The sequence below is a fragment of the Oryctolagus cuniculus genome, chromosome 6 (assembly GCF_964237555.1).
Source record: "Oryctolagus cuniculus chromosome 6, mOryCun1.1, whole genome shotgun sequence".
Lineage (NCBI taxonomy): Eukaryota > Metazoa > Chordata > Mammalia > Lagomorpha > Leporidae > Oryctolagus > Oryctolagus cuniculus.
Genome location: NC_091437.1, coordinates 146,231,010 through 146,245,861, shown reverse-complemented (window position 1 = coordinate 146,245,861; position 14,852 = coordinate 146,231,010). Strand labels below are relative to the sequence as shown.

Below are 14,852 nucleotides of genomic sequence, written 5' to 3'. Positions count from 1 at the left end.
GAATGTCAATATGTAACAAAAGAACTATAGAAAAAAAAAGAGGAAGAAGGAAGTTAGGAAAGCAAAAAGTAAAGAAAAATGTTCAGGCTTAAAGATGTGATTCTTTCATTGTAATGGCTTATCAGGTACACAGCTCAATAAATCAGGTAGGGCAATGGTAGGAGGTACACATTCTATGATTCACAGTAAAGCTTCCAGAGAGAAAGGAAAAACAAACCAAACCAAGATCTCTGCAAAGGATAAGAACAGCATGAGATTTATCAATAGGAACACAGCAAAGATGCTCACAAAGGAACAAAGTCTTCAAAATTCTGAGGGTAAACAATTTTCAACCTCAAATTCTATATAAATTGCCAATCAAGTTATTTTCAGACACACAAGAATTCAAACAAACAAACCCTTACTTTCTGAACTTCTACTCAAGAAGCTACTAGAAGATATGCTTCAACAAAACAAGAAGTAATCTAGGAAAAAAGAACAAAAGGTCTAAGATAAAGGAGATATAAAAGGTAAAGAAGAAAAAAACAGAAAATTTGAGGATTTAGGCAGTCTAAGAAGCAGTCAGTTCCCAGTTGAGCAAAATACAAAACACTCCCCCAAAAAACTAATAAGAGTGTCAATTGTTAAATCAACAACAGGAGTCACTGTGCACTTACTCCCCATGTAGGATCTCTGTCCTTAATGTGTTGTACTATGTGAATTAACGGTATAACTAGTACTCAAACAGTACTTTATACTTTGTGTTTCTGTGTGGGTACAAACTGTTGAAGTCTTCACTTAGTATATACTAAATAGATCTTCTGTATATAAAGATAATTGAAAATGAATTTTAATGAAGAATGGGGATGGGAGAGGAAGTGGGAGATGGGATGGTTGCGGGTGGGAGGGAGGTTATGGGGAGAAAAGGCCGCTATAATCCAAAAGTTGTACTTTGGAAATTTATAATTATTAAATAAAAATTAAAAAAATACTCAAACCAGAAACTAAAAAAAAAAAGAAATTAAAAGGCACTGATATGTTTGTACATGCAATGAATGCTAACATTATGGGTGTAGCAGAAACGTTGGAGTCTATGGAAAAATGTATTTTGTCTGTATGGAAGAGTAGGCTAATTAAAAATAAGGTGATTTGATCATCATCATCTATCATATGCCTTATTTTATAGTTATAATAATAATGTTAACAATTTCACTGATTTAACCAGAACTCAAGACTTAAGGGGGGTTGGGGAAGAAAAGTGAACATGATGTAGAAACATTAAGTTTTTATAAGCCACAGTTAGATGTTAAGATAATGCCTGAGAACACTAAATTAAGAAATAGGAGCATGCATACATTATTTAGAAATTAAAGGAAATACCAGAAGAGCCAGCTGGAACAGATAAGGATTGCTGCCTATGGATACAGAGGCTGAAAGATGAGGCATTGGGAGGGTAACCTTTTCCATCTGAACTCTGCCAGCATCATATGGCTTTCAAACTACATCAGTATATTGCTTTGATAAAAATATTTCATTTTAAAATACTTCAACTAATAACAATTGCTCCCAAAAGAAAAGCTTCTTATAAATTCATAGAAAGTTCAATTGAACATTTATTGAGAACTTACTGCCTGCCACGCACTGTGGTGTGCCCCGCAACACAGAAGATTAAAGCATATAACATTACACTATGTGAGGTCAGTACATAAATAATGCAGGAACAGGCTGAGAAGGAAGCATCTAGCTTCTAGGTTCTACTTTGGAATGCCAGCTTTGTGATACATGACTCTGTAAAATCCTACCTTACCAGTATAGATATTGGTAGGATCTCCAGATTTGACCTAAGGTAAGTCATACAGGTTTCTGCAGTCAAAATGTTCAGTGATGAATAAATGGTAAATGCAGCTTTGCTATTGGTAAAATCAGAGTTGTGATATTTTCTGCTTCTATTTCAACTCCTCAGAAAATAAAAAGCTCCACTGTTTTTATTTTCTGCACAATCTGGCATTCATTTTAAAAGGTATCACTTTTTGCTTTCATCTCAAAGATGCATTAATGAGAAATGAGCTTCAGAAACTACAAGCCTCCACATTTTTATTAATGCTAAAAATATACTCAAATCATGAACTTGACTTCTATTTATTAAAACTGTCAATTACATTACAATTTAGAGAAAGGGTAAGAATTCATATTGACCTTGAAGACAGAAAAATAGGAAAAACAGATGAGATTTAACAGAGTTAGGAACAGGGCAATTTATATAGTCAAAGAATAACCTTCAGACAAATAAATTTGATTACAAGTGAAAAATAAATATTTGGGAGAAAAATATGAAAGTAGAAAAAGAATGTTACATTCCTGAAAAAGCTACCAATAACTACAGATTCTTTAAAGAGAAAAGTAAAAATATCTATCAGCAAACTGAGCATCAGCCAAGTTTGCACTGGGTTCTATAATTATTTAAAAGGGCATCTGGAGGGGCCGGTGCTGTGGCGTAGTGGGTGAAGCCATCCAAAATGGGCGCTGGCTCCATTTCCGATTCAGCTCTCTGCTATGGCCTGGGAAAGCAGAAGATGGCCGAAGTCCTTGGGCCCTCTGCACCTGTGTGGGAGACCTGGAAGAAGTTCCTGGCTCCTGCCTTTGGATCAGCACAGCTCTGGCCATCGCGGCTGACTGGGAGGTGAACCAGCAGATAGAAGACCTCTATCTCTCTCTCTGCCTCTCCTTCTCTCTCTGTGTAGATATGACTTTCAGGTAAAATAAATTAATCTTTTTTTTTTTTTTTTTTTTTAAAAAAAAGGGGGTATCTGGAGCCCAGAGTTGTGATTGCAACACTGGAGAAAAATGACAAGACTGCTCTTCTGATATTTATGTTGCATCGCACTGAACAGTCTTTTCTTTAATAAAAATGGTTTGGCATTAAGATTTTTCTTGGAAAACCAGTGAAACAAGATATTTATCATTCCAAATATAAAAAGTAACAAAAAGCATATAAGTATAAATTACATAATTATAAATATAATCCTTCTAATAAAATGGTACTAGGTATAATTTGTAAAATAAATTACAATTAATGATAATGTTAACTTCTAACAGATTTTATTTATTTTCTTGTTATTTCAAAGTACCTCAATAGTGTCATAAATAAGTACATTTCTGTGCAAACTTTTCAACAGTTTTTTTTAATTCAGTACTAGTGAGGGAAAAAGAAGACAGTAATGTTTACTTCGTGGGTTGTTACTAATTTTAAACAAGTCTTTTTGAACAAGTTTTATTTTTCTGCAAGGAGTGCAATCTTTCTATCAAGGTTGAATCATTGATTTTTTTTTTAACAAAGAAAGCTGTCTCATTATATTTTTATTTTTTGTCATTTATAAATGAACTAACTATATTTAAATACTTTTAAAGACTTTTGTGACATTTCACTTATTTGAATATCAGTGAAGTAGACACTGAATATGCTTACAAAAGTAACTTTTACTGTCATCTTAAGCTGCCTTTTTGAGATAAAAGAATTCAAAACAGATGATTCTTTGTTCTCAAATTTTCAATCTACTTTTCACTCTCTGGGTAGAGAAGTATTTTCATTACAAAAAGATTAACTAGATCATTAATCTGAATCAAGATTCGATGTTTAAAATTGCCAATTAGTCATTTCATGGATACTCCCAGAACTGGTGTTTCTAGCGGCTATGACCTAAGGCTTTTTTCAGTTTCAGGATCCATTCCTGTCCTGTGCCTAGTGCTGTGGCAACAACTGCATATGTCCTTATGTCCTTATAACTGCATACTTTCTTATCAGCCTTGTGCCTCCCTCATGTCCTCCTGATGCTATAGAACTTTCATCTACACCTCTAGGCAGCAACCTAATTGTAGCTGTCAGTATTTCCCTTCCCACCCAACCAGGAGGGCTGGCCCTACTGCAGTTATCTCCTCTTCCCCAAGGAGAGATGCATCAGCTTTGGAGAGCTCCCTGCTCTTCCACTCTGACAGTTTTTCTGGCTAGAAGGGTGAAGAGGAGAGGTGAAGAGGAACAAGCAGAGATGTTGAAAGAACTGAGTTATGAAAAGCTGCAGGAGGCTTATGGCAAATTGGGACTCAAGAGATATTTGGCAAAGACAGAACAAGAAGTGAATAATACTGATTTGAAATAAACATTTTACATCCATAAAAATACTGGTATTTTCGTATATTTTCTCTTGATTTCAGCATGTACTACCTTTTATTGAAACAGATTTGCCTTTGTAATTATACTTTCCTTGAAAGAACACCATTTTCTCAATTGGAAAAAAAAAGCAACACTGGAGGAGTTCAAGAACACACAATATAGGGCTGGCATTGTGTAACAGATTAAGCCGCTACCTGCTAGGCCAGCATCCCATAATGGGTGCCAGTTCCAAGTCCTGGCTGCTCCACTTCAATCCAGCTCTCTGCTAATGTGCCAGGGAAGCAGCCAAAGATGGCCCAGTTGCTTGGTCCCTTGGCACCCACGTGGGAGACCCAGGTGAAGCTCCTGGCTCCTGAAGACTCCTGGAGACCTGATGAAGCTCCAGCTCCAGCCATTACGGCCATCAGGGGAGTGAACCAGTGGATGAAAGATCTCTCTATCTCTTCCTCTCTCTCTGTAACTTTGGCTTTCAAATAAATAAAATACAAATACTACATGGCTTAACACAAGTGAAAAAAGTTTGAGATCCTAACATGAATAATTGAGATGAAGTATTCTAAAATTATCTTCTATTGAATAAAACAGGTTACTGAATTTAAGATATTTTAAATGTTTTTAAACAAAAGAATGATAGCTTTTATATAATTCTAATATTTTTCTTCTGTATGCAACTAACCAATCTGTTGGCAATTACATATCAATGACTTATAATCAGTTCATATTAGGCAATAATAAATGCATAGTATTTAAAAACTTAGGAATAAGCAAGTTAATAGTAATAAAAGCACTCTTAAATTATGACTTTTAATAGAACGTTAATGTCCTAAATAAAAGTCCATAAAGTCAGCTGCCTTCGGTATATGAAATGTGACTATTGCTGATGATCATGATTAAAATCTAAGAATCAATGCTCAGGTTAACATATTAATTTCTCTGAACTTTCATCTTCTTCTATTTGCAGTCTATCTTCCTGCTACCAAAAATATAAAGAGAAATTTTATAAGACCGATATTAATCAAAATAATAAAATATATATTTTCCTAACACATAGTTTATAATAAATGTTGAAACACAAAATTTGCCTGGCAAAATATTTTTACAAATGTTAACAGTGATGTACAAATAAATAGGAATCTTCTGAATCCAGTAAAAATAAAATTGCATACCTCTCCTACTCTATATCACCTCTATCAAGAACACTTCTATATATAGTGTCATACCTAAAAGCATATAAGACAAAGTCAAGTCAACATTCTTACACTACGATTAAATGTACAAATTGCTACTTACTCAGGCATTCTTTCAAAGCCAAAACTTGAACATTAGCTAACTGCTTCTCTCTCAGTACAATCTGCTCCCCAGAAAAATGTGGAAGTGGTAATAAATCAAAAGGAAAGTCTGAGAAATAGAAAAAAAAATAACATTAAAGATGTCCTATACCAAAATTCACTATTCAGTACCTACGAAATGTGCTATGACATGATTTCAAAAAGTCAATTACTCACCAATCTTGACCTTGTGGATTTCAAAGTAACAATTAAGCAGAAGAAAATAAGCATACTAAATTACTTTGCATTTTAAACTTTGACTTGATTCTTAAATTGTAGGAATTTAAGTATCAAAATGCAGATGGATATGGCAGCTAGTCTCTACAGATAGCACCTCTACCCACAGTGATTCATCTGCCCTATTATCCCTCCTTGTGCAGTCCTTTCCACAATGAATCCAGGCTAGACATGTGTGCTAGATGGTCTTAGGATGGCTCTGGATGACCTACTCGCTTCTCCTTTTAAGGCTCACAATAATTGCAGAATGTGCTGGAAATTTACCATTTTGAGATAGGGAGGAACTGCCCAGAATAGTTAGGGCTTTGTTCCTGACCCTCCTAGCGGATGTAACATCTGAGATAGGGAACTGCTTGGGACAGCCTGGAATTTGCTCATCTCTCCCCCAAAAGCAGATGTCCTTCAAAAGCTTTGCCCAGTGAATCACAGGGTTCCTGAAGGGCACATGCAGTCAAAACCTCATCTGCCCTGGGAAGCCTTCTTGAGCCTTGAGTATCCACCTCAATACGGATCCTACCCTTCTTCTGTCCTTTGCTTCCTTTCGGTAAGTCATAAATCCATTCTGTGTAACTTGTGGATGAATATGTTCTGATTCAGCCAAACTGGTAACCCCAGGGCATGGGAGACCTAAAGAGCAGCTCAAGTGCAGCGGGCAGAAGTATTTGGATTTCTCTTCTCAGTGGCTGGCCTAGTGATCTTTACTATTCTCCATGTTGTAGCCATGGCCATTCGTGAGACTGCTTCACACTAAGTGGCCAATAATGTATGTAAAAGTGACACAGGATGATTCTAGGCTAGACTCTTGTGGCTTCTTAAAACAACTGCTTTAAGAGAAATATGAAACATGTAAGAAATCAGAATATCCTGAGACCACAATGCTGTGAAGAAACCCATGCTGACACGAAAAAAATCAGCCCTCATCTCTTCAAGTCATCCTGGCCCAGACACCAAACATTGGGGTGAGGAAGCCATCTTAGACACCAAGCCCTGCAGAGTGTTCAAATGACTGGCGCCCCAGATAGAAGTGACCATAATCACATATGAGAGCTCAAAACAGAAACACTGGCTGAATCCACTCAACTCAGAGTCATGAGAGGGAACAACAAATTGTTTATAAGGTATACTTGGGGTAGTCTGTCATGCAGCAATGTATAACAAAGATTAGGGAGAAAAGTAAAGATGGGCAGTGAAACAGAACCAGAGGCCTGAAAGTAAATGAAAAATAGATTACAGTAAAATATTATGAGTCTATAGTAGAAAATACTAAAAACTTCTTATTTTGAACTGAATGTTGATCTACTAAATATTTCTAGGTGCAACATTAAGTGAATTAATTCTCTGCACTTTAAATTGTAAAAATGTGTTATGTTTAAAATAAAAAGTAATTTAATGAAAGAAATGGAGTTTGGGGGAAGTAATTTTATTAAATGCCTAATATTTCTACTTAAAACCACATAAAAGTTAACTATGTTTACAAACAAATGTAAAAATATTTTTCTGTCCAATATTAACACTTACTCAGTTTGGCTTCTTCTGTCTCAGTCTGCATCTTCCCATGAATTAAGCTGAGTGTAAATGAGCCACTGATCTGGTTGGCTGAGTGTATCAATGTGGCTTTACATCTTCTATTGCCATTACCTTGTACCAAGAGATAATAGCTAGAAAACTCCCCTTTCACTTCAACATCTGGAACTAAAGAAAAATAATTATCCTTAAATATGAAAATTCAGCACACAACACAGCAGAACCATACACTGACTCGCAAGATACAATAAAGTTTGTATGTTACTTCAAAGCAAGCCATTTCAGAGTTAATGGTAGTCCATTGCATTGAGAAAACTGCTAAAGCAAAGTCATAACCAAAATAATATTCACAAAGCATCAATATTTTATTTTAAATTAAAACTGTGTATTCAGGGTTGGCACTGTGGTGTAAATAGGTTAAGCTGACACCTGTGATGCAGGCATACCATATGGACATTGGTTCAAGACTTGGCTGCTCCACTTCCAATGCAGCTTGCTGCTAACATGCCTGGGAAAGCAGTGGAAGATGGCCTAAGTCCTTGGACTCTGGCACCTATGTGGGAGACCTGGATGAAGCTCCTGGCTCTTGGCTTCAGATTGGCGCAGCCTGGGCCTTTGGGGCCAACTGTAGCGTGATTGAAGATCTCTCTATCTCTCTCTGTGTATCTCTCCCTCTCTGTAACTCTGACTTTCAAATAAAATAAATTTAAGTGTATTCATCCATTAACTTTTGATGTGGCTTACTAGAATTTCACAGTATCTTTCTTACATAACCTCACTCATAATATACTACTATTTCCAGCTCTAGTCCTTTATAGCATAATAAACAGACTCCTGCAAGCACATGCAACTCAATAGCTGAGAGCAGAAGTGTACAGATAAACTTAAGAGTAGCTTTTTCTTGCAGTGGGCATCTATGATATACTTTACAGAGGGAATAAGGGGCATCATTAGTCTGGCATGTCAGTTACATGAAGGTCAGTTAGGACAGCTTCCGATATACTTTAAAAATAGAAGTGGAGCCTTTTTGTTGAAGATGCTGTGGTAGACATAAGCATTTATTTTCACTATCTCCTGAAATTTCACTAAATGAAAATAAAAAGATTTTTAAAACAGGATTTACTACAATGATTAATATTTGGAGAAAACAGCAACTAAGATTTTGAAATCATGAAAGCATACGAACAACTGGTAACACAGCTCAATCTCTCAGTTGCTATGAAAGCTGAGAAAAACAGTGGAGAAAGTCCAGAAGAATTAAATTTTATATTATAAACACCCCCAAAGGGCTATGGAATAGTGTCCCTAGATAGCACTGGAAGTGAAATGAAGTAATAATAGAAGATATGTGAAAGTTGGGTTGAGAGCAGTTAGACCCCCTGATACCTCTTTATATTATGCAGGCAAATTATTATCCTTCCCTAACCACGAAAATTAGAGGTTTATTCTTGGGAGAAAGCAAGACAAGGTGTCTCTGGCCTGGGAGATAGAAGATAGAGTAGGAAGTTTGGGTTCTGATTGTTAATCAAAGTCAGGGATGGGAACCATTTTTTGTGCTAAGAGCCATTTGGATACTTACAACATCATTTGTGGATCATATAAAATTATCAGCTTAAAAGTTAGCCTGCTCTAGATTTACTGAATTTCTGTCCTGCCTGTGATTGCCTTGGCAAGACCATAACAAAAGACACAGGCCCTATGTGACCCACAGGCTGGATGTTCCCTATCCCTGATCTAAGTGAGTGCTTACATATTGTGTATCATGGCCCCTTAACGTTCCTTTTCCTACGTAACTTCCAGGATTTTGGAAACCAGATAGCAGAATTGGGCCTTCTCTTAAGACATACGGCCACCACTAGAGGAAAGACTAAAGAATCTCAACATTGTGACTGTGTGGGGAGGAAAGTAAGGGAGGATGCAGGGAGTAGTTATCTAATGTAATATCCTAGTGAGAGCAGTCCAAAGTGAAGAACACAGTCAGCAATTTTTTTTTTTTTTTTGGACAGGCAGAGTGGACAGTGAGAGAGAGAGAGAGAGACAAAGGTCGTCCTTTTCTGTTGGTTCACCCCACAATGGCCGCTGCAGCCAGCACACCACTCTGATCCGAAGCCAGGAGCCAGGTGCTTCTGATCTCCCATGCAGGTGCAGGGCCCAAGCACTTGGGCCATCCTCCACTGCACTCCTGGGCCACAGCAGAGAGCTGGCCTGGAAGAGGAGCAACCGGGACAGAACCAGTGCCCCGACCGGGACTAGAACCCAGTGTGCCAGCGCCACAGGCGGAGGATTAGCCTATTGAGCCGTGGTACCGGCCAACAGTCAGTAAGCTTTAATCACGCACCTACACTACCAAACATTCCAACCAGTTTTCTAATATTCTATCAAATGTGAACGGCTAGCCAAAAATTATTTGACCTCAAAGAAAGTTTCCCATATGAAAATCAGAGACCAAAATAAATATGAAACTTGTAGCTTTGTTTTAATTGGCTTATAGATAAAAGATTGCTCATAAATTTAAACTACTAAAATTAGTCAAAGATTATTTTGATTCATATGACCTGAATCTCTATCAGATGTTTTAAATCTGTTGGTAGAAAGAAACTAAAAACTTTTTATATGTTAGTGCTTGAGTTTGCTGGTTAAAGAAGCAGCTACACCATGTTAGATGTTAAAGAGTTGTTTCCAAATATGTGCACTCTTGCTTTGAATTTTGTAGAAGGCATTGGATCTTCCAGTAAATGTTTTCCTAAGTTGTTATTTCATGGTTGAAATTGCTTGCTAAGTTTTCATTCAATATTGCTATTGTCAATAAGCAAACTGGGACTTGCTCCCTCATTTCTCTATTCTCTTCAAGGTGGGAAACTGACTCTATACTGAAGGACTCTCCAAGGTGCACAATTTGATTTTCAGATCTTATAAAAGGGATGGCTAATATTTTTCTGTAATAGCATGGCCAAAATGAGAGCTTAAATTATAATTTAAAAGCTAGATTTACTTCGTCATCAGCACAGTAAACAGGCAAAACCTCCCTTTCAGACCAAAGAGAGAGAAAGTTTTAAAGTGAGGACACAGCTTTCCTCATGGGCATTGTCTATTTCACCAAAAAAACCACTACCAGAATCTGCCTGTGACTACAGACTTCTAGTTTAGGCCACAAAGATTAGAGACGGGACTTGAGCACCCATTCAACTTGCATCCTCTGGTCTGCTTTTAAAAACTCAGGAGGAAAAGAAATCACAGAAGCAATGTGAAGATAGGTGGCAGGCCTGTTAAAGGCTGCTCTATACAGTGATCTGCCATCAAGGAAGACCCAACAGGCCAGTCCACTACGTTGGTTTTCAATGTGGAAAGCCTGGGCTTCAGCAGAAGTCAGCTTATGAAGAGCCCTGGCAGCTCTGCCAGCCAAGAGTTTGAATCACTGGAAACGGAACTGCCCTGGAGTCAAAGGACTCCCAGGTCAGAGCCACAGACCTTGCTAGCTCTAAGCTGAAAAGCCCTTCACTTGACCCAACTTCCAAAGTAACCACCACTGCTTCTTCCCTCCTAGGTTTCCTATCCGAGTCACGGCACCATTATGTCGCTCCCCCTCTTCGCGGAGGAACGACACTGGACCCTGCGCTGTTCTTTTGTCTGCTCGGCCCTTCCCAGGTTTGCTGCTGGTTCTTCCCGGGTTGGCTGCCGATCCTTCCACCTCCGTGGAAGGGCGGCTCCCCCTGCCACTTTCCCCACTTCTGCGGGGGAGCGGCACACCGCCGGCCAGCTCTCTCGGGGGCTGCTCAGATGTTATCCGGATGTTCCCTTTAGATGTTCCTGGTGCATGTTGTCTCTCTCCTCCTTTATAGTCCTCTTCCACCAATCCCAACTCTGCTGCCCACACGCCGAGGAGCAGGAGCAGCTCCTGCAGTTTATTGGCCGAACTGGAGGCAGCTGTGTAGAAGCTGTTTACTCCTCTCCCAGTGCCATATTGTGGGAGAGCAGATGCATAGAATAAGTCTTAATTCCAGTAACTTAGTCTAGTCCGAGTTGCTCCCCACACCTTGGACCAAAGGTCTCGGAGAGATTTCCTACACATAAATGATTGACAGAATAGTACGCAGTATGGCTCCAATTATGAGAACTGGTTACATAACCATAATAATGAAAACAATGAATGTTAACCTAAAATTACTATAGTCCATTTTAAAGGTCAGAAAAATAAAAATAATGTAAGTCAACAGAAAATATACTACACTTTTAAAAGATCAACAATATAAGAAATGGGCAAAGGACCTCAATAAACAGTTTTCAAAAGAAGAAACACAAATGGTCAACAAATATATGAAAAAATGCTCAACAGCACTAGCCATCAGGGAAATGTAAATCAAACATAAACCAAGGCTGGCCGCCATGGCTCACTAGGCTAATCCTCCGCCTGCGGCGCCGGCACCCCGAGTTCTAGTCCCAGTTGGGGTGCCGGTTCTGTCCCGATTGCTCCTCTTCCAGTCCAGCTCTCTGCCGTGGCCCAGGAAGGCAGTGGAGGATGGCCCAAGTCCTTGGGCCCTGCACCCACATGGGAGACCAGGAGAAAGCACCTGGCTCATGGCTTCGGATCAGCGTAGCGTGCTGGCCGTAGCGGCCACTTGGGGGGTGAACCAACGGAAGGAAGACCTTTCTCTCTCTCTCTCACTAACTCTGCCTGTCAAAAAACAAAACAAACAAACAAACAAAAAACAAACAACAACAAAAAAACCTTAAACCAAAAGCTCACTCCTGTCAGAATGGCTAAAATCGAAGACAGTAACAAATGCTGGCAAGGACACGGAGAAAGGGGAACACTTCTACACTGTTGGTGGGAATGCAAATTAGTGCAGCCACTGTGGAAAACAGTATGGAGATTTCTTAAAAAACTGGAAATAGACTTTCCACATAATCCAGCAATCCCACTACTGGTTATATATACACAAAAGACACGTATCAAAGAAATACCTGCACTATCAAGTTTATAGCAACACTGTTCACAATAGCCAAAAACTGTAATCAACCAAGGTGTTCAACATAAGATGAATAAAGAAAATGTGGTATACACAATGGAATATTATTCAGCTATAAAAAACAATGAAATTCTACCACTTGCATTAAAATGGGTACAACTGGAGGGCATCCTGTTGAGTGAAATAAGGCAGACACAGAAAGACAAATACCACATGTTCTCCCTTGTATGTGGGGGCTTAGATTAAAAAGAAGAAAAAGGAAAACAAATCAAAAAACAAGAGAAAGAAATGCCTGTATGTATCAGCACTGCTGCAAATACAGTTTTATAAAACTTTGTTTTATACAATTATCAAACTAATGGTTAAGAATGTTATACTACTATAGTTTTAATGAACTGTGATTACTGTAAAATGTATTGTATAAAAGCAAAATGGTCATTTTTCCATTCAATTATTGCTTAGAGCTGATGTCTATATTCCCACTAAGGGTCTTTTTGCTTTTTACTTGTTAAACGTCTTATCTGGTAAAGCACTAAGCCTTTTTACTGTAATGCAAATTTAATATATATTATCTCAAAAACTAAAGGAAGAGGAAAGAAGGGTGGGAGGCAAAGAGGGAGGAAGGGAACATTATTATATTCTTAGAATTGTATCTATGAACTATGTTAAATCTGTTAAAAACTAAGACTTTTTAAAACTATTAAAAAGTTATCTCAAAAATAAAGTTAAAAAGAATACTACCATGCAGAAAAAATTTTTAATTAAAAACAATAGAAATCCACAATCTGGGAAATATAAACAATTGATACTTTTGGATTTGAAAACAGTTGCTTCTGGAGAAAGAAATGAAAAGGGAAATGAAATACCTTCAGAGTTGTATGCCCATCAACACAATCTAACTTTAAAACATTTGATCCCCCCAAAAAAGAAACCCCATACTCAATAGCAGAGTGACTGTGGTAGGGGTGTTCCCAGAATGAAGAAAAGAACAAAGACAAAGCAATGTGGCCTAATCAGTATCAGTGTACATGCCTCATACATAGCCCTGTAGCAACCCTGTGCCTTAGAGTACCCAATCAGAATGTATGCAACCACATAAGGGGGACAAAGGGACTAAAATTATAAAAGGGAACTAGCCAAAGGTTATATAAGGCAATGCTCTGCTGTGTGCACCTTGTCCTCTGCATGAAATCTGCTGAGCCAGTGCCTGCAGGAATAAACACTGCTTCCTGCTAAAAGCCTCGGTTGGTTCACGAATCCCGCTACATGACTGCTTACTTCACAAATCTCATAATCTATTAAAATATAACAACTTGGACCGGCGCTGTGGCGTAGAGGGTAAAGCCGCTGCCTGCAGTGCTGGCATCCCATGTGGGTGCCGGTTCCAGTCCTGGCTGCTCCATTTCCGATCCAGCTCTCCGCTACATCCTGGGAAAGCGGTAGAAGATGGCCCAAGTCCTTGGGCCCCTGAACTCATGTGAGAAGACCCAGAAGAAGTTCCTGGCTCCTGGCTTTGGACTGGCACAGCTCCGGCCATTGAGGCCAGTTAGTGAACAAGCAGATGGAAGACCTCTCTCCCTCTCTCTCTCCCTCTCCCCTCAACCTCCTGCCTCTTCTTCTCTGTGTAGCTCTGACTTTCGAACAAATAAATCTTTAAAAAAAAAATAACAACTTTGTCTGCTAAATTATGCATGTGTGACTTTGATTAAAAGAAACTTTGATTAAATGATTAAATGCAAGAAATAGGTATTCATTATTTACTCATAAGCTCTATAGTAAAGGATAAAAATTACAGAAATAACAGAATAGCACTGACCACCACAAAAGCATTAATATTTAGATATGATTACATTTCTATACTTTATATTTACATAAAAAGTTATGGCTAATAACAAAGCCAAAACTGATGCTAACGGGGGAGCATGGAAAGAGAGTTAAAGGGCACTCATAAACAGATGCTCAAGGTGTTGTGATACTAGAATATCTGGGTCAGTCAAGGAATGCTATGTGAAGAATCAGAAAAAGGATGGAAGTGTGAAGAAAAGAGTGAAATGTAACAATGAAGAATAAACTAATATCAGCACTATATATGCTTCTCTGCCGTAAGGACTACTACATCATGTTCAGCCTCACAGCCCCAAAAGCTGTAGCACATGGTAGGTGTGCAGTAAATGTTGACTGATTCATGAAAAGAGAAACAAATGACTCAAGTTGTCATGTGGTCTGAGCATTAATTATGCAGGTTTGCTTGGAATATCAACTGAAGAAAAATAATAGTGGGGCCAGCACTTTGGCATAGTGGATAAACCAGCCACTTGTAATGCGGCATCCCACGTGGGCGCCGGATCGAGTCCCAGCTGCTCCACTTCCTATCCAGCTCCCTGCTATGGTCTGGGAAAGCAGTAGAACACGGCCCAAGTGCCTGGGTCCCTGCACCCACATGGGAGGCCAGGAGGAAGCTCCTAGATCCTGGCTTCAGATCAGCACAGATCCGGCTGTTGCAGCCAACTGGGGAGTGAACCAGAAGATGTAAGACCTCTCTCTCTCTTGCTCTCTGTAACTCTTTCAAATAATAGTGATGATATAAAACTAAACAGTGTCAATGATGTAAAAGATCTCCACAAGAAGCCACTTGAAAATTCTGCAAAT

At 38.6% G+C, this 14,852-nt stretch overlaps 1 protein-coding gene and 1 long non-coding RNA gene across 3 annotated transcripts in view; one reads left to right on the top strand and one right to left on the bottom strand.

The window, feature by feature from the left end:
- The window catches only part of MTBP (MDM2 binding protein), an 88,771-nt gene that overhangs the window by 33,198 nt on the left and 40,721 nt on the right, over positions 1 to 14,852 (bottom strand). For both annotated transcript variants that reach the window (XM_051844784.2, XM_002710755.5), the window contains exons 12-13: positions 7,231 to 7,404; positions 5,438 to 5,545 (exon numbers count right to left, since the gene is read on the bottom strand). In XM_051844784.2, coding sequence (XP_051700744.2) covers positions 5,438 to 5,545; positions 7,231 to 7,404 — 282 coding nt within the window. The remainder of the gene's footprint in view (positions 1 to 5,437; positions 5,546 to 7,230; positions 7,405 to 14,852) is intronic.
- On the top strand, positions 6,121 to 13,734 carry LOC138849973 (uncharacterized). Its single transcript, XR_011389312.1, has 3 exons — positions 6,121 to 6,256; positions 10,781 to 10,881; positions 13,618 to 13,734. It is a non-coding gene; the product is annotated as an uncharacterized lncRNA (long non-coding RNA).